We start from the raw sequence: 20,285 nt of genomic DNA, 5'->3' as shown, positions 1-20,285 counted from the left end.
TTTTGGTTTGTGCTTGTCCCCACTCTGTGGAAATGGGACAGTCCAGTATGGGACTGTGCTGGGAGAGGAGTAAAGTATTGGAGATAGTTTGGTGTACCTGTTTAGGTGAATTTGTAACTGGTGCTTCTACATATGATGATTTAATTACCATGTTGCTGCAGCACCTTAAGGCTGTGTTGGCTTTCTCTGACTGTATAGCAAAGCTTGTTTAGCAGTTTACTCTGCAGTGATTGACGTTTTGATTGCCTTTATTTCTTTGTAGAGCAAGGCTTAGATCACATAGCAGAAAACATCCTCTCCTACCTTGATGCCAGATCGCTCTGTGCAGCAGAGCTGGTGTGTAAGGAATGGCAGAGAGTCATCTCTGAGGGAATGCTATGGAAAAAACTGATTGAAAGAATGGTACGCACAGATCCGCTGTGGAAGGGGCTGTCAGAAAGAAGGGGTTGGTAAGTACCTTGACAATAACTAAATTCACCTTTTACAGCATTCTCCTTTCCAAATTTCCCTAATCATGAGCTCCACCAAAAAGTCAGTTTGTAGTGAACTGGCATCCCTGAGATCCTCACCTCTGCTATGGACTCGGGGTGGCTGCAGGGAAAGTTGCTGGCTCCCTCGTCTGCCTTGGCTTTGTCCCCTCTCCCTTTGTGCTCCAGTGGCTTCCCACACTTGCTTTCTTGCAGTAAGTCCCTCTGCAAATTTGTAATTTCTGTTTTGCAGGGAAAATTAATATGTAGAATCACAACAACGTGTTTTGCAGGGCTTTTTCTCAAGCGACCCGTTTCCAGTTAAAGGGGTTTTTTTTCTTAAAATATAAAATAGCCAACTGGGCTGCAGAAGCCTCTCTGAAAGAAAAAACATGTTTGTAGCAATGGAGTTTTTCTATCCTTTTTGAGTAGCTGAAGAGAATAAGTGTTCTGATTTAGAAACCTGTTTTTGTTGTGCTCTCTAGTGGTGTGCCTAAGAAAATGCAAGGCATATGGTAAAGAGCAAGAGGACACCGTGCTGGCTAAAAGACTCATGAGTCAGTGAACTCTGGAAAACCATAAAGCAGACACCTGTTACCTTTTTAGTCTTGGAGTTTTTAGATACAGCTATCATATTGTAAAATCACAAGGGTTGTAACAGCGATACTAAAAACTTTTACAAGTATTCTGTGAGCATATGTCATCAGGTTTTGTTCTGTGCAGAGTTTTAATTCCTTTTTAGTTTGGATTCTTTGTGGTACATTGAAAATTATGTTTCTGGTTCTTTCTAGGGATCAGTACCTGTTTAAAAACAGACCAACAGATGGCCCCCCAAATTCCTTTTACAGGTCCTTATACCCAAAAATAATACAGGATATAGAGGTACGTTTTCTGATTATCACATGTATCTGTTTCATCAATACTTTGTGAGCTCTAGCTTGTCAAACAGTGTAAAAAACACCCTTAGCAACTTACTGCCATGCTGTGTACATTAAGATTGAAGTGCTAACACCGTCCTTTCATATTTAAAGATTTTTTTAAGGTCTTTTGGGACTGTGGATTTTAATAAAATAGCTGTTCTAGGACACATGCTACTCCGAGACAATTCCGTGTATTGCTGAATGTTTTAATGTGTCTTCAACACTAATCATTTAAAACATTGCTCATTTAGTAACTTACTACTTCTAAAGTGGTGACTGATGCAGATGCAGCTTCCTTCACCACGTGGGATTTTTTTTTTGCCCCTCCAGTGGTTTGATGAGAACCATAATCAGTCCTGCAATGATAAACCCCACAGGGGTATCAGTGGTAAAGAAACTGAAGAAAAGACTATTTGTTTCTGTGATGTAAAATTTTACTTATCTTGCTTAAGATTTACAAAGTTGGGCTTGCTCACTCATTTTAAAAGGTTTCTGATAAATCAGGATCATCTTCTGCCTACCAGCAGAAAATCTGTCTTGCTCAGTTTGCTGTATACCCACCACAAAACTCTTAAGTTATACCACAGATTGTAATGGATTTATTTCAGCCATGTGATGGATGTGAAATTATTGGTCTGAAATTCATTAGTAGGGAAACATGCGTTAGGATGTTTAAGGCAGATGTGAAGCAGTGGAATCATTCTGCTGTGGCAAATGTGAATTTGTGTTGCATGGCACTCAGTAAACAATTTTTCAAAGCTCTTAACCTATCTGTATAATGTATCTGCTGGAAAACATCATGTTTTCAAATATTTTTTATAACCCTTGCTACACAATTTATAAGCATTTAAAGATAAAGAACTAAGCATGAAAGGTAGCCTAGGCAAAATAAGATCAAGCTTAATATTTCCTTCTGAGCAGAATGATACACATCTTAGTATGTGAAAGGAAATGTCTTCTCCCATTGAGGAATGGTGGAGTGATATTGCAATGATAAGAAGCCCATGGGATTAAGGACGACTCTCAGTGTGATAATTTTCTTCCTTTCTGCAAAATTCTGACATAGTTCAGTAAAGAAAATAGGCAACAAGCAGCATGGAAAACTGTAGAGAACGATGACAGTTTAGCATTATTATTATTATTATTAACTCATATTTTCAAAGTTTTTCTTCTGAAACTCATTTGTTTGGATGTAATTGGAATATTGGTATAGGTATTATTATTATTATTAGAGATGGGAGTATTCCTTAGAGGTGTTCTGAGGACTTTGATGCTTTTTGAATTTAGTGACACATAATCTGCTATTTGATTCTTTAGGTGCTGTAGGTTTGCTAGTACAGTCCATGGAAATGAAGCTCCTGGATTGGACAGTTCTTGCCAGTATGAATGATTAGGAAAACCCCCAAACCCTCATGCTTTTCTCATCAATGATATGAATATGACATGTAAAAACATTTTCACTCTCTAAATATCAGGGAGTGGGAAGAGGGTATGCCACTAATATTGTATATTGTAGTAATGGACACGTTTCTTAAAAATCTAAATTTTGTTAAGTTAGAGATAAATTAAGACACACTCCTGTGTGTCTCAGGTTCCCATGGAGGAAGGCAAGAGCAGAGAAGCAAATTAGGGCTGTTCAGGGCAAGTCTCCTGTAGCTCTGTACTTCCCTTTCCATGCTTGGGTCTGTAGACTTATGAAAAACCCTCTGGTCGTTAGTGGTTGTCAATCACTTGGGGCAGAATTTAAAGAATTGGCAACCAACCTCAGTGTTGTCCATAGCCCATGGATGCTTTGGTAGAGCAGTGAGGCTGAAAGGAGCCAGGAGCTGTCAGGTGCCAGGCTTTTGCCTCTGAACTTCACTTTAACAAAAGTAAGTGTAAGCCTCTGTTTGCCCAAATTCAGGAAACAAATATGTCTTTGGTATTCTGGAGTACTGAAGTCTCTTTGAAAACTATCTACTTGCAGAATCATGACCGCCCAGTCCGTACAGGCAGCGTGTTTGCCACTCCTGGTTCTGGAGGGTGAGGGCAGGAGGCTGTGGGTATTGTGCCACATCATTCTCTCGTTACATATTTCCTTCAAGCCTTCTAAAATATTGTGGTTTTCCAGGTTTCCAAAATGGAGTGGGGTTAGTGTTCCTGCTAATAGTCAAGGGTCCAAAAATTCTTCCACTTCCAAAAGTCCGTTAGGATTTTTGTAAGAAGTCACCCTTTAAAGCACTTTTCACAAATTACTTCCCTAAAGGAATGTCAAAAGAAGCTTTTAACAACATTTAAAAATGTAGATGGTGAGTAACGATAGCAACAAAGCTTAGCTATAAGATTAGGACCACTTCTTAACTTTTTCTTGCCTTTATTCTATTTTTAAACCTAAAGTTGTGCTCTCCCTCACTTTCATACTTTTGCCATTCCTTCATTTTTCAAAACATTGTGCAGAAGCTCTTCAGTAAGACTTTCATCTTAGCTGTGATAAAGAATTTTGTCTCCGAATACCAAAATGTTTTTTCTTCAAATATTTGCCTGGACCTTTAATAATATCTTCCTGTTTCTGTCGGAGGGTCAGAGTTTAGGGAGCTAGTGATGAGCCAAAGGCTACTATATTAGCATTTATATAATTATTTGTATATTTTTTTATAAGACATATATCTTGTGTACAAAGGACTTTATTTTTAATACAGTAAAATATGTTTGATGAAACACAAAAATCTTGTCATTCAGTATTATACCTGTGGACCATAAAGATTAAAAAAATCATTAGACAGTTTCTAGTGATTACAGTTATTACTTTGCTGCAACTGGTACTAAATCAGGTTGTGGGTAGAGATAAGCTCCAAGGAAAAAGTGCTCTCTCCTTTGGATGGACTGACAGAATTTGAAAAGAAACCCAAAACCTGAATTAGCAATTGGAAGGAAAAATGAGCAATGCTAAATAGCAAATTTGAATTCTGGCCCTTGGGCTCTATTTGCATTTTGGATCAAAAGTCCATGGAACCACAAAGTGTTGATAGCTGCAAGGTAGTACAGGCAATGATTTGGCAAAGTGAAGTTCCCTTGCCTCTCTGAAAATTTATTAGTGCCTATATCTGTTTATTTCATGCCAGACACATTTTAGGAACATAATGTCACTTCTGAAATCATTGGATTTGAAAATAAGAAGACATTTAGAGATCTGAAACCAAATTCTTGGAAAGAGGCAGTTACTCTCCACCTCCATTTGGAAGCCAAATCTTTAATTAGGTTTCATTTCACAAGAAGTGGTCCAGTAATTTTAGATCTCTCCAAGTCAGATGCTGCATTGCCAAACTTCTTTAGGAGCTTTTTGAAAAGAAAAACCTGATTTGAGGCTTATCCTAGAGAACTGAACGTGGGGTTGCAAGATGTTTTTTATGGAGATGGTTGGCACAGGGAATCCGTGCAGTCTCGGAGCGTTGTGGGGAAGGTCAGCTGCTTTAATGGGCTCCTTGCCAAGATGCTCAATACTGCTGATTCCAAAACCCCAAGTCCCTGGATTTTTTCCATATTATTTGTGAAGCTTGGCCAACTATTCTGTTTTTCCCTCAGGATTAGCTCAAGTATCTATTTCTTGTGATGAGCTGAGAAGACTTCTTTCATAAATGTTCCCCCTATCTTTAGGCACAAAACAAGTGCCCTCATCTTGTTTCCATAGAGACTTAGGTCCCTGTAATTAAGATAAGAATTAAAATGTGATTTTTCCTAAAGACTTCAGGAAAATGTGGCACCAGGCCATCAGATAAACACCATGTGTTCTTCTGAATTCTGAAAAGTTTGGGTTTTAGGGCTGGAACTGAAATTTTAAGGCTTTGGAAAAAAAAATGAGAAGGAGAGCAAGTCAACACTCACCCTCAGTCACTGCCAGCATTTGGGGATCTTTGACTGTGAAAGTTGGAGTGTATAATTTCTGAGGGAGATGGGTTTGTTTAGCACTTCTGATTGTGATGCTGGAGAAGCTGTATGTGTGTGTGTGTGTAGAATCTGGTCAGCGTTATACACCTAGAAGTTTGTTTAGTCAATCTTTGAAGTCTCTACTTCACAGGCACTTTCCAAAAGGCATTTCTTGAAAATGAAACTGGCCAAGGAAAGGAGAAGCTTTTGTGCACTAAGGACAAAGTTCTTGTGGTGCATGGCACAGATTTTGGTTTCCACATCTGGACAGGGCAGAGGCCTCCTTTCAGATGCCCCAGCACAGGATGGATCCTTGGCTTGGTTTTTGTTGTTCACTTTGCCCACATCACAACTACTTTTTTTCCACAAATGGGTGCACTAAGTCTGCTGGTTTTCTTCTGCAGATTTGAAAGAGGGATTTACTGTTCCTGTCTGAGTACTTCAAATGCCCCTATGCTCTGATAAGGGCTGATAAATGCCTGTTTAAATAGAAATTTGTATTTTGTTGTGCATGAACTTAGTTATTGTCTCCTGATACTAAAAGGTACAATAATTTTGTTTTTCAGCAGCACTGTTCTTGATCAGGTGTCGTGTATAGCCCAGATGCATGCGCCAGTGAGGTGCCTCAGAGGAGCTCTCTCTGTTCTCATTGCTGTTGGCTTGTGTTTTTAAGATTTCCCCTCCAGATCTGGAAGTTACAGCCATATTTCTCTATCACTTTGGTGTACACAGGGGTTTCTTTAAAGTCGGTATATTTTGATGTTACATCTAACCTGAAAGCTTGTAGGTCTGAAACTTAGTTATGTTGCCTCTTGTACCTGATTTGCCTGAGCTCTCTCTGGTGTGTTGCACCATTTGGACTCTTGGAGAACATGCTCTTTTTTCTTCCTGCTCCATGAGATGGACAGTGCCATACAGTCAGCTTTCTCCCAGGATAATTTCCTATACTGCTGTGTGTCAGGGGCCTGTAATGTAGTTTCTGCAAGTTGTGAACATTTTCTGCTGTCCAGATTTACCTCGCTCAGCACTGTAAGGTAGAGCTGATCTTAAAGCATTCAGCAAAGCTGCAGTGAGACTCAGGAGTGGTTTTACTTGGTGGACCTTTGAGCAGCTTCATACTTACTGGATGAATTGCATGCAGAAAAAGACAATAATTCATCAAGTTATTTTGTCCACATTTGGATCTTACCTAAGCAGCTATAAACATTAGGAACCTAGTTTTTAAGTCTCGAATTCCGCTAAGAAATCATTATTTAATTCTAACACTTGCTAGGAAAAGCCTTCCCTTCCTTTTTCTCTAGAATTGTTTAGATTTTTAGACTTCACTGTTTATGGCTTTTCTTCTGGTCTTGGACTTTGTGCTAAAAGTGAAGCCTTCAAGGTAATAAGCATCATGTAGCCTTTATTCTTCAGGCTCATATAGAGACTACAAAAGCTTTCTGGTTCTAACACTCAAGCCAGGATCTAGGGAATCCTCCAAGACTTTGGTGCTGTTTTCTCTCCCTCTCATCATTGTAGGATCTTCAGAGAGCCCGAGAGAGGGAAGACCTCAGAAATGCAGGGAAGCTGGTGCCATGGCCAAGATGGTATTTGGTCTTTGCTTATCCAGCTCCCTTAACTTCATAATGAGTTAAATAATCCTTCTCTACCCTGATGACATAAGTTCCTCTGCCAAAGTCAGGAGGGATTTTCCTTTTCTTTTTGAAGAAAGCGTGCGAAGAACAAATGTTTGGATTTTAACTACCCCTGATGTAAATGCCTAATGATTCAGGAAAAATCCCTATGAACGTAACAGATATTTATGTTCCCCTTTTTTGCCCTATTTATCCTGCAGGAGAGTTGTGTATTCAGAGGGAACAGAAACCTTACGGGATTAAGATAAACCCACTTACTCTGCACTAACATTCACAAGACTAAAAATGTGCTGTTTAGCCAAGGAGCTGAACATAGTGTACATTATCAAGTGGGAAAAAAACCCTATTCCTAGAAGACTATCCTTAACACTTCCAGTGTATAGTTAATGTTCCAACTGTTAATCCAGATGAATTGCATCTTTTTTTACTGTGCATCTTTGTACCAGTGAACATACTCTGGCATGGTCAAGGCTTGGCTTTACCTCTACATCTTGGACTATTTTCTATGTGTACTTTTCTCTCTAAAAGCCTTTGTACATTTGTACATTTCTTCAGCTGCCAAATGGCTCTCCTGCTGTGGCAGATGCTTTGGCTTCGGGCTTGGTCTTTATCCCTTGTATGTCCAGATTTTGTTGGTTATACACCATTTGTCAGCTACTTGCTGCTGTTGCTCTCGTGAGCTTTTAGTTGGAAAGTGTGAGAAACTTTGTGTGAGCTAAGGCAATAGTGTTCTGCAACATCTTGCTTTAATTGTGAAACCCAAATTTAGAGGCAGTTGTCTTGGAGACTTTGAAGGAGATCTGTAGAAAATAGAGAAGTGGGTGTTGCATATATTGGTATTAGGTTTGGTACCATAAATACGCAAATAAACCATGGGACTCTTCCTCCTTGCCTCCCTAATGCTTGTAGCAGTCCATAAACCACAGCAAATCCTTCCTCACCCCTTGTACGTGCACGCCTACCTACTCGGGGTATACGCAGTGTATTAAGAGATCTCCTGGAAAGAGGCTGCAGATGAAGACTTTTACTAACTGCGTTGCTCAGTAACAACCAGAAATTTCCTATAGCCAGAAGCTTTAATGTGGTTGCCAGTATTGTATTAAACATGTTTCTTTTCAGAGGGTCCTCCAGGTTGCCCACCCACTCGGTTGTATTCAGTCATCTAAAATAATGTTATTTCTCTATATGTCCACATCTGGTTTCACTCTGTTGCCAATTGAAGTGCTGCTGTATATTCCCTGTGTATTGTGGCTACTTTCCCAGCACACTGAAAATTTACGCAGTGTAAGGGGATTTTACGAGTTCTCGAAAAACATGAAGTATTTTCCCACAGTAGCCACACCGTATAATGTCTAAACGAAATGACATCTATTCACAGAATTAAAATGTGCACCTGCATATGACTTACTGCTTTACATTGCCTTCACAGAGGTGCACATAACAGTTTAGTTTCTTTTATTTGAAGCTGACGCTTTCTTAGGAGGAGCTTAAGTAGCTTCCTATAGTGAACTCCTAAGAATTAAGCCAGCTAGCATCCCGAGCATCTGCTGACCGTGCTTTTGCTGACTGCTGTTTGGTTTGGGAAGCTGCTACAATCAAAAATCCTGATTTGTGGCATTCTTAATGTATTCTGTAGCTATCAGTAGTCACTGTTGCAGGAAGCTGAAGCGTGAAAGTGCCCAAACACCATTTGACACTCAGCAGCTGGAGTAATTCATCGTGTTGTGTCATACAGCTGCTTGTTTCAGCCCTTCCAAGAATGTTGCTTTAGGGAAACACTCCCTTAGACTTCTTAGAATTTAGTATCTTGACATACATCATTTCTAAAACAATTTAAATTGGCTAACTCATATCTGCGATGCTTTATCTCCCATGTCTTCATGTCTTCAGTGTTAATATTTCGGTTCTAAGCATCTTGCTTTCAGATCTAGAATTATACTGGTTGACGCTGTTGTCTGCAGTCCTCTCCTGTTTCTGAGGGTCACCTCTGTAGCAGCAAAGGAGTTAATGAGTTGCAGTTCTGCCCTCCTAGCACAGATGATAAATCTTTAGATAAAGCTTGAGAATTTCCTGTCTATCCTCCTCAAAACCTTCATCCTGTGCCGACAGATGACTTGCTATCTTAATGTCATTAGCTACCACACCAAACTGGAGGAGAATGAGAAGGGGGTGGATCTAGAAGCATCTCTTAGTGCTTACAATTTAGACGAATTCCTGTGGCACCTCAGATTTGTATGACTCTGTATAATTCTCTCCAAATTGCATAACAGGAGACAATTGAAGGAGCAAATGCGTGGAAAACAAAGTGATAGGTTAGTTTTCTCTTGGAGCAGTGTTTTTTTCCTGGAATTGGGAAGTCATAGTTCCAATATATACTGCACTTGTGTCTTCAGTACGCTTTTCAGTTTTTTACACTCTTGGAGGAGCTGCAGAGGTGCCTGCTATTGCTTTGAAAGTTAGAATTTGATTATAAGTATGCTTTTTCCAAACAAACTGGCAGTCTATCAGCTTCTCCCCACGTTACCATGCAGTATTTGAGGGGGATCCCCAGGAAACGGCTAAACAAATGGTCTGTTCTCTTGCCTATACTGGAAGACAGAAAGCATCCCAGCCTGTGGGGTACTGCAGGTGTTGGCCTGGACCTCTGTGTGCGGAGTCTCTTGTCATCGTTACTATGAAATTCCTATCCAAAATCCTGTGTTTCTTTGAAACCGACATGGCTTGTCTCACAAGTAATAGGGCTGATTAAACCATGGAAATCATCCTCATTCTGCTCTGAAAGAGTTCACAGCTTTTTAAGCTGTCAGATCTGTTTCCTTAAAAACATCTCTCAGAATGAAAATGTAGAGAATTACACTTCCACAGATTTGAAGGGGGGAGGAAATTTATTTTTATCAGGCTTTAAGGTGCTCAGAGGAGGTCTTTATATCTCAAAATCCCTTTCTAAGATGTGTAAAAACAGTTAATAGGCAAAATGACTGGGTAGGGAAGGAAAGGTCCCAGAACTCCCATAATCTCCCTGTTGGACTGGTCAGTTCTGTGGTATTAGTTACTCAAGTTAGGCTGAACATGGCACCGTGTGAGCTCCTGGTTTTATCTTTGCTGCTGGTGTGAGCTGGTTGTGTAAATATGGGGTGGAGCTGAATTGTTATGAAATGTATCTCTCTAGTAGCACCTTTGGAAATTCTCAGTAAGGCTAGTTGGCTATAATAGTTTCACCACTAACAGCAGCTTGTGTCATGATAAACTATAAGAGTCCTAATTCTAATTCATTGCGTTGCGTGTATTTTTCCTGGAGGACAGAAGAAAAGATATATTTCAGTTTTATATGCTATAAAAGTAAGGATGGCATGTAGAAACAGAGAGCTCGTTGTGTGTACGTTGGAGTAGTGATGCTCAAGCATGCAGCCTGGTGCCTGACTCCTGCTTGTTTGCCCTTGTTAGACTATAGAATCTAACTGGCGATGCGGGCGACATAATTTGCAGAGGATCCAGTGCCGCTCCGAGAACAGCAAAGGTGTCTACTGTTTGCAGTATGATGATGAAAAGATTATCAGTGGCCTACGAGACAACTCCATTAAGGTAAACACTTCTTTCTGTCTTTTCCCGAGGGACAAGTGGATGATTCTGCCTTGGAAAGGGAGCTGCTTGTGTTTCCTTGTTTCTTTTATCTTCTCATGATCGTTGGTTATTTCGCTGTTCTGTGAAAAACTTCCATGCGTACTTCCTCCAGCTAAGAGGGAGGACAAGCCCACTGACTGGTCAGGCCAACTGCCCGTGGATTCTTCCTGCTAGCTCTAGTTGTCTTCCCTCCTTTGTAGATGCAGCAATGCTCGTGTCTTACTTTCCTGTTCTTAACCTTCATAAGCCATTTATACTTCTTGTCTTTAACAGATTTGGGACAAAACAAGCTTGGAATGTTTGAAAGTATTAACAGGACATACCGGCTCAGTTTTGTGTCTGCAGTATGATGAAAGAGTCATTGTAACTGGATCTTCAGATTCTACAGTGAGGTGAGTGTTCAGTTTGTACACAAAAATCATTTGCGTATCAGTACAACAATCTCTAAATATCAGAAAACATCCCTAATGTGAATGTGATACTATTATTCCAAAACCAAGATATTCATGCTTAGTAAAGGATAACTTTCAGGTTTTTTTTTTTCCCCAATCTGTCTCATTTTTTGTGTTATTGATTGTGAGGGACTATAACCCGAGTGACTCAGGGCATATCCTGAAGATGTAGAATGGCTGATGGCCAACTATACAATAATTTCTTCACTTAAGGTTCCTTGTATTTTCTTAATTAAGACTATTCATGACAGGGTATTGTGTCCATATGGAGCACTTGTTTGACAACAATTTTGATGTTACTGAGGCTAAATTCTTATATGAATTCAGTGTTTGGTAGATGCCCAGTGTAAGACACTCAGGCGCAGTTCAGTGGAAGTGCCTTTTCTCCTCCGGGTGTCTTGCTTTGGTATACGCACGTCAAAGAAACTACAAAGGTTCAAAAGTTAAGAGTGGACCTTAAGACCCTTCAGGAACTATAAATTAAGCAGTGATTTTTCACTTTGTGCGAGCAGGGGGTAGCCCTGGGGGTGTGACACCCCAATTGCTACTGGAGTGTGCAAAACCTGAATAAATGGTATAAAACTATTAAAAAAAAAAAAAAAAAAGCCCAACCCACAACATATTGGATAGTATTTGTTTTGATCTATCCCTTCAATTTACACATCTTGAGTCACCCTGGAAGAGCTGTAGAGTTGTTAGGCAACTCTTCCTCTTGGCAGTGGTCCCAGCTTTGGCAGTTCCTGGCCTAGTCTTCACTGCTGTTAATAGCTGCTTTTGAGTCTGAAACATAGCACCCATCCTCCTGCCTTCCCTAGCCCTAGGAGATGTTTAACCAGAGGGCTCTCCATTAGAGACAGCAGTTGATGTTTGTTACACTTTATACCACGTGTACCCATCACCCTCCCTTTGGAATTAAATTCTTTTCTTTTACAGAGTTTGGGATGTAAATACAGGCGAAGTGCTGAACACGTTGATTCATCACAACGAGGCAGTGCTTCATCTGAGGTTCAGCAACGGCTTGATGGTGACGTGCTCGAAGGACAGATCCATTGCTGTTTGGGACATGGCGTCACCCACTGACATCACCCTGCGCCGGGTCTTGGTGGGCCATCGCGCTGCCGTCAACGTCGTGGACTTTGACGACAAGTACATCGTGTCGGCCTCGGGTGACAGGACCATTAAAGTGAGTTGGCAGAGCTCTAATCTGGGGCCTACCAAGCCAGAAAAGCTCCTGAGCAGCCACGGTGTTGATGGGCAGCTCTGTGCCTTGTTCCTTACCACTCAGCTGGCTGCTTCCTCTCACTAGCTGTTAATGGCTTGATGTCCTTAACGAGGCTCATAACATTTTTGTGGCTTCTGCCCTACAATTGCAAAAAAAGTCAAGCCCATTTGCTGTTTCAACTCTGGTCTCGAGCTGGGTTTGTTTGTTAAACGTGGCGCATTTTGTGCCGTTTTCCAAGGGGGACTTTTTATTTCAGTTGGCAGTCCTGTTCCAGACGTGAAACATATCAGCAATTGCCTTTCCTCACCCCACCTAACCAGCAGTTCAGCCAGACTTTGCCATGTTTGAGGAATTAAGAGGCTGTATTTGAAGACTATTCCATACCAGAAGATTGAAGTTACCCAGCGTGTATTAACATAACAAAGGCATTTCCCTTCCCTCTCTAGAACCAGAGCTACCTTTAGACTGTGCCAAAAAGCTGTTGGCAGTTCAATGTCCAAGTATCTGCCAGAGATCCCACTGCTCTCTGTGTTGGAAAATGAGCCACTGGATACTCTGTGTTACAACTTTCATTACAGTTCTTTAAAAATGGGCAAAGTTGATTGTATCATTTCATGTTAAGAAAGAAACAGCCACCAAACTTTTATATGCCATGGGTTTGGCCTTCTCTTACTAGCAGATTGCTAGCAAATTCTCAGGTAAAAAAACGGGGAGATTTTCTCGATGTGGTAACTTACACTTTTAAAAATTATTATTAACTTAGCAAGAGTCAAATGTAGTCAAGTTTTTGAAATCATTTGGGGTAGTCTCTACCACTTGAAAATATTTTCTATACAGCTCACCTTAACATTTGGCATTGACTCACTGTGCAGCACTGCCCATGGCTCTTGTCACCGCTGTGTCCCGTTACCTGTTGATGCCACATACCCAGTCTTCACCCATAAAAACATCACATAGAATCCTAGACTGGCTGAGGTTGGAAAGGACCCTAAAGATCATCTGATCCAACCTCCCTGCCATGGAGGGGTGCCTTTCAGCTAGGTCTCGTTCTGCTGTCCAGCAAAGGCCAGCCTCAGACCTCTTCTGCGCGTGAATTCATAAGGGCTTCTGCTGAAGTTCCCAAAGCTGCTGGGGTGCAATCCTGAGAGGAGCGTTTCCCTTGCGTTTCCAGGTCTGGAGCACGAGCACGTGCGAGTTTGTTCGCACGCTGAACGGGCACAAGCGCGGCATCGCCTGCCTCCAGTACAGGGACCGTCTGGTCGTCAGCGGGTCTTCGGACAACACCATCAGGTGGGTGCCCGCCGGCTGCCTGGGCATGGACCGCTGTACCTTTGCACGTGTGAAAGCAGGGCTTCCCCCGACCTTGGGGGCTGACCTGCTCTCCTGCATGTGCAAAATGTCCTCAACGTGTCTCGCTATTGGAGCAGGTGACGTAGGAATGAAACTTAGCTCGGTGCGAGTAAACATGTCGCATCCCTGTGAAAAAGTGGGACACGGGTTTATGTCCAAGGCAAAGCCTTCTGATCTGTTCCTATAGTTTATCATCTCGTTTGCTGCTTGGAGAGATGAGGAGGACATTGCTTGCTGGTTTTCCTAATTACTTTTTGATCCTCTAATCACTAGTTTATGCAGAATAGAAAAAAGTGTTTCCCCAGATAGTGCATATCCAACCTTTCCTTGTGTGTAATTTTGAATGACTAAATTTATATAGAATCATTCCATAGAATCATAAATGTTGGAAAAGACCTCTAAGGTCAAGTCCAACCATCAAGTCGCATAAACACTGTGACTGCAGCACAAACCTCTGACTTGCAAGCAAGGGACGTTTCATCGTTCTCCTGCCTTTTCAAGTAAATTACAGAATCATAGAATCATTAATGTTGAAAAAGACCTCAAAGATCAAGTCCAACCATTACTTGACACTCCCATGACCACTAAACCATGTCCCCAAGGGCCACATCCACACGTTTTTTTGAACCCCTCCAGGGCTGGGGACTCCAGCACCTCCATGGGCAGCCTGGGCCAATGCCTCACCACTCTGCCAGGAAAGAAATTCTTCCAAACATATGTTGATTTTTGAATTGAAATTGTGATGTCTCTCAGAGAAACCCATTTGGTCACGCTTAAGTTACTGCAGTGCTAAACCTGAAGCACTCAAAGATTTTTCTACTGTTCTCTTCAGGCTATGGGACATTGAATGTGGTGCCTGTTTAAGAGTATTAGAGGGCCATGAAGAACTGGTTCGGTGCATCAGGTTCGACAATAAGAGGATTGTTAGTGGAGCCTATGATGGGTATGTTTCTGAAAGCAATTTCAAAATTCCTGCCTTTCTTAGCAAAGCATCTCCTGAAAGCCACGGAGCCTCATGTTCCCTTGGGTCAGTGGGTTCTCTTCTCATTGGAGTAAGCGATCAACATTTGACTGAGCAGCTTTTGCTTGAGCGTTTCAATGCAGCACGCTGCAGTTTCGAGTAGCCAAGAAACTGCTTTTCTGGTGCTCTTCAGCACACTCCGAAATTGTCTTATCACTCCAAGAGCTTGACTTCCCATAGAAAGTGAACGTTTGGTTGGCTGAAGTGACACTCCTTTGTTTCTTCCCGAAGGAATTGCTTCTTGCCAAGTCCCGTGGGCTTAGAGTAGTTGAGGCATTCTATTTTTATGAGACAGCAGCACTGAAAATGTTTATTGTGAGCATAAGTGTATTTTGTGGGGCTCTCAGAAGTCTTTGGTGACTATTTCTGTTGGATTGAGGACAGGAGCCCCACTGTTAGTGCTTCTGACTTGCTCACTATTTTCAGTGTGTAGTGGATGCGTGACACCTTACATCCATCCATATCCAAATCCTGATTTATACTTCTGCCTGATCTACACTTTGAGTGAACAGCAGAATTGCTGAAAACAATTCTTGAGCTGTTTGTCTGCAGGCTTTTGTTTGGGTTTAGTGTCTCCCTGGGGCTGGCAGTCCTAACTTAATTCCTGCTAGAACCTTGCTGCTCCCCAGTAATGCTGTGAGCTTTTGAGATCCTCAGTTCCAAAATAGCCTGCCTGTGAGTACAGTTTGTCTTTCATATAACCAGCCCACTTGGTCCATCACAAAGACGTCACTGGATTTGCTGCTACTGAGAAATGCAAAACTGTCTGTTTTGTGGCGTTTAGCATTAGATTTTAGTGAAGGTAGATTCTAACGTTTTCCTTGAGGAAATTCTGGCGTGCTCTCCACTGTTTTAGGTATTTCTTCTGTGCTTACACTTGAAACAACCCTTGCATAATGACCTTCTTGTTTTATTTTATAGCAAAATTAAAGTTTGGGACTTGCAAGCTGCTCTTGACCCTCGTGCCCCAGCAAGTACATTATGCTTGCGTACATTAGTGGTATGTAAAACTAATTCATTTGAGGTTATCTGGAATCTTTTATTTGTAAACAAGACACATTTTACTACATTATAGTAATAGGAAAGACGCTCAGGATGCTTTATAAAGCCTAGGCTGCTTCTTATTCAAAGAATTAAATTTTACTTTGTTATATCCTGAATTATTTGGATCTGAGCTTAGAAGAAAGATTGAAGTTTTTCTAGTTTGAGATTCTGAGATGCTCTAAGAAAAGATAAATCAGCATGACATTGTATCAAATCATTCTAGTTGTTGGTGTGTTTCCCTAGTATCCTTGTAGAGCTGGCTTTGACCTTCCTTTTACTAAAAAGGAGGGGAAGAATCCTGTGATCCTTTCCCAAACCTTTCTCCTAACCCTATGCTTTGGAAGGAAGAGATGTGAAGAGAGAAGGGAGGTTGAATGAAACGGATTACCCCAGGAACTCTAATCACTTCAGGGGACTCTCAGATTTAAGGCTGCTCCTTAAGTTCTCTTTGCAGTGAGGGGTTTGGTTTATGACAGTAGACTTAACTAGGAGTTCATTGTTCTTTTCACTGGAACATGCATGAAATTTTACTTCAGGACTCAGTTTGACAAGCTGACAGCAACCCAAAGTTATTGACTGTGTGTACTGGTAGCAGCCTTACTCAGCATGTGCTTGGCCTTTCCAGCACCTAAAGAGGTGCTTACATGGCTAGAAATGGTTCTCATTTCTCTTTAAATTCTGTAATCTTTGCATAGAGATGAGATTTAAGTATTTTTTTTATTCCGTATGAGTGGGATGTGGTTAGTTTTACTGAAGAAGTTAATGCTTGCCATACTGTGGGTGTGCTGAGGGGATAGTTTGGAGATCCATCTGACAGCTTTGGTTAGCTCTCTGACAGAACTAGTGTACTTCTTTTAGATTTGTTAAAAATGGGTAAGTAGGACAAAGAGGAGAACCTTTTCTGGGCCTCTTAGTGCCATTCTGAGATTCCTTGAAAGATTGGAAGGAGCATGTGCTCCTTCACCTCCTTTCTGCAGCAGCGTTTGAGGACAGCAGACTAGCATGTCCTGGAGGAGGCTGTGATGGGGTGTGTCAGAGATGGAGTCAGCACCAGAGCCCAGCACAAACGTTCTGCAAGAGCCCTCCTGGCAGCCTGGCAGTAAAAGCCAGTCTTCTAAATCACTGCTGACTGATTGAAACGCTGCTTTTCCCTGTAGTAGTCTGAGGCAGGCCCTTCCAGGGGAGGCACTGGGTTTGGAAGCCCTGTGTTCTGTGGAAAAAAAGCTCACGTAGGAGATTAGCTTTTCTTAAACTTGAGTATAACGAGCTTTTCTTAAACTTGACTGTAAATGTAATGAAGGATTTCTTAACCAGCACACCTGAGTTCAAATGCACTGCTGTGTGTCCTGAGTACAAGTGTACCCAGAGGTCCCCTCTCCCTGCCTCACCAAGTGCTGTCGTGTTGCTCACAGGAACATTCAGGACGTGTCTTCAGACTGCAGTTTGATGAATTCCAGATCATTAGTAGTTCCCACGATGATACAATTCTGATTTGGGATTTCTTAAATGTGCCACCCAGTGCCCAGAATGAGACCCGCTCTCCATCTAGAACATACACTTACATCTCCAGATAACAGTCTGCACTTTACTGCCCTCAGAAGGTGAGTCTCCCTCTCTTTATTGCATTTATTATGAATATCCGAAATGAACACTCTGCCTGCAGGTCAGCTTGGTCAAAACAACAAGCTGACGTTTTCCTTCAGAAGATAAAGCCTATTTATGCCACTTCTTTCACTATCTCATCTTTGCATGGTGATACTTCATCTTATAAAAACTAGCTATGTTATGTCACCCCCTTCCGTAATCCCTCCTCTTTATAACAGATAAATTGGCTTAAGCCTTGCAGGGAAAGCTTTCCCTGTCCCCACGGAAACGTCCATACACCAGAGCTTTCTTCTGGTAACTTATAATAATTTGAGATTGACTATTTTTTGGGGGCTTTGTTTTGTTAAAAACTACACAAGGATATTTGACAGGCCGCTTTTATTAGTCTTGTTTCATGGCAGAGCTCTGCAGAGCGTGTCTTAAACAGGAAAGAAATCAGAAGTCGAATAAAATTTCCCTCATGCACTTGACCAGCAATGTGCTGGTGTCTGACTTTCCCCTCTTGCCACGCGTGGCCCACGAGACTCTGCGTCGCTGAGGTTTGTCAGGGAAGCATGAAATGCCTTGGACAGTGTGTTCTGCCCTGCAGATTCTGCACGCTTGGCAGGTTTGCCTCATCCCATGACACGCAGCTGGAAGCAGCAGACCGCCATGTCCTGGGAGTTGTTGGGGTTGGGAATGACAGTCCCTTAGTAATTGTTTCCTCTACAGGAGAGATGCTGTGATGTCACTTTTTGACAGGTTTGTCTGACTTCAGAATCCAAACCCCATAAATCTACATAAAATTATGGTCAAACAGCTAATATTTCATGGTGACATTTAATGAAACAGTTTTATATGCTTTCAAACGTTCTAGTTTTCTGAACTTTGAAGCAGCCCTGGACACTTTTTTACAAGGCTTGCAATGTTATGCCTCTTCAAAGCGGATCATTTTTGACAGTCCTGGCAGTTGGCTGCGAGAGTTTTACTGCGTTCTGTTGAATTCCTGTTGTTTATTGTAACATGATAAAAATTGTTACCATATGATAGCCTAATATTCTGATATTAAGTACTAGTCCTTGGGCTGGGGGAAGGGAAGTCGGGGGAAGTGCCTAAAGATGTTTTAACCTTTCATGGGAATATCGTATCAGAAGAGGGTAGTTCTCCATAGTCCATGAAAATGGTTTGGGGAAGCTGCAGGTAAGATCAAAGTTCAGATTTAATTACACCAAGAACTTGCTCCAAGCTAATAATGGAGTCATGTGGCTGGGAAAGGTAACCAAAATACAAAAGGACTTGAGTTTTTTTGTCTGTTTTCTTAAAAACTCATCTATGAAAGCAACTGAATTTGCATCCTGTGCAAAACTTGCTCCTCTGCGCTTGGAGAGGAAAGGAAAAATGTGTGTAGGTCACTGTTCCAGTCAGTGGTGTTGAGTGAGACTAGCTGGTGGGTCACCTCAGAGCCCCCAGGAGGGATTTTGATCCTTGCTACTTGTGAGAAAAGTGCCAAGCTCTAGGTGACTCCCCAGGGCCTTGTGCCTTTGAGAATCTTGCTCTTACTTCAGCTGAACTCAGAGCGTGTTCTACAACACAGACAGTGTCCAGAGTGGAGGGGAGAGGGGGTGCTTCTCCCCTCAAAGGAGGGGCTGCTAGCACAGAGGGTGAGCACCCCCTTAATGTGACACCTAAGGGTCCCATCCTCACAGGTATTTTACCCTTTTGGCTTCAGCCCATGTTGCAAAAGGTGGTGTGGGCCTAACCTCCTTCAGATGTTTCCAAATGGTGATTCTTGATTTGTGTCTTCTGTCACTTCAGCTGCTCTTTTGTCTTTTTCAGGGTGTCACAGTCTTGAACTACTGGATTTTTGGCTACTCCATGCCTGAAGATATTGATTGACAGCTAAAGGCAGAATTGGTTCTAGATGCTGTGTAGATGCAAAGCAGCACAACTCTATATCTAAATTTCTTATCTTTCCTGCTCTCAGTGGTCGTCTCTGAATTTACTACAAATTCACTGACTTCGAGTAGATGAATTTCAGAAGCCTATCCTTCCCTGCAGTGAGAAATCCAAAGCTTCACATGTAAATTGTCCGTAGAAACTGAACTCCGATGGCTTGTTTTTCAGAAATAAATCAGAAGTCAAGAAAGGACTTGGCCTAATTTATATTGCTTTGCACTTTTGTCTGACTTAAAAAAAAACAAAAAAAAACAAAACAAAAAAAAAAACCAACAACAACAAACCAACAAACATTCTCCAATGAAATTTGGGTGCCAAACACATACCCAGAATGTACAGAGCTTTGCTTTCAAAGTCACCATTGTCCTTTAGACTTTGCTCTCCTGACAGACCCAGAGCCTGTTTTGTTTGATAGCCGTGTACGTTGGACTCTTAGAAATATTTCTGAATTGCTCAGTAATATTTTTGGATTACAGTTTACTTGTTTCTGCACCAATAATTTCTTTTAAATTAAAGATTCCCTGTAATTCAGGCTAGGTTATCTGAACTAGTTGTATAGCACTGTCTTTTCCTTTTACCTGTGCTCTGTACTACAGCCGTCCTACGCTTCCTAATGTTCGGTAGAGTAAAACCTCCCCATGTGTGCTTGCCTCATTTCAACCTGTATGAGCATGTAGATAAAATGTACATAACAGTGTAACCTCCGGGTGCTGGGTCGGGATTTCCTGACACTACACACTAACCCAAGACGTGGGAGCACTTGGCAGCAGGATCTTCTTACTACTGGCACCGTAGGGGTTCCTATCAGTTACCGAGGTGGGTTTTTTTCTTGCAAAACATTTTCAGTATTCATTAGGAGGGGTTTTTTTTTGTGGTTTCTTTTTTTTTTTTTTAATGGGAACTACATATTTTAAAATGTAATTTCTAAACTTTTTTAAAAATTAAAAACGTTTAATTTATGTTCTGTATCTTATATTTTTGTGCCGCAGTATTTACAGGTGTCTTTCCTTTCCCAGCAGCAGGGCCCCTCCTGACGTCCTCCTTTAGCATTAGCTTGGCTGCTCGGTGGAGAAGGAGCCGTGGGCCCAAGTGAACTTTATTTCTGCTTGGT

General features: G+C 41.6%; 1 protein-coding gene across 1 annotated transcript in view; it reads left to right on the top strand.

The window, feature by feature from the left end:
- Window positions 1–19,418, top strand: part of FBXW11 (F-box and WD repeat domain containing 11) — a 51,948-nt gene extending 32,530 nt beyond the window's left edge. Inside the window, exons 4-13 of the mRNA XM_008936905.1 lie at window positions 263–449; window positions 1,259–1,349; window positions 10,369–10,506; window positions 10,819–10,937; window positions 11,931–12,180; window positions 13,391–13,509; window positions 14,402–14,512; window positions 15,512–15,590; window positions 17,047–17,235; window positions 19,055–19,418. Of these exons, the coding sequence (XP_008935153.1) occupies window positions 263–449; window positions 1,259–1,349; window positions 10,369–10,506; window positions 10,819–10,937; window positions 11,931–12,180; window positions 13,391–13,509; window positions 14,402–14,512; window positions 15,512–15,590; window positions 17,047–17,208 (1,256 nt within the window). The 3' untranslated portion in view covers window positions 17,209–17,235; window positions 19,055–19,418. The remainder of the gene's footprint in view (window positions 1–262; window positions 450–1,258; window positions 1,350–10,368; window positions 10,507–10,818; window positions 10,938–11,930; window positions 12,181–13,390; window positions 13,510–14,401; window positions 14,513–15,511; window positions 15,591–17,046; window positions 17,236–19,054) is intronic.
- Window positions 19,419–20,285: the final 867 nt, after the last annotated feature.

This window comes from Merops nubicus, unplaced genomic scaffold (assembly GCF_000691845.1).
Source record: "Merops nubicus isolate BGI_N331 unplaced genomic scaffold, ASM69184v1 scaffold4143, whole genome shotgun sequence".
Lineage (NCBI taxonomy): Eukaryota > Metazoa > Chordata > Aves > Coraciiformes > Meropidae > Merops > Merops nubicus.
The sequence above is the reverse complement of the archived record's forward strand: the minus strand, read 5'-3'. Positions and strand labels throughout refer to the sequence as shown.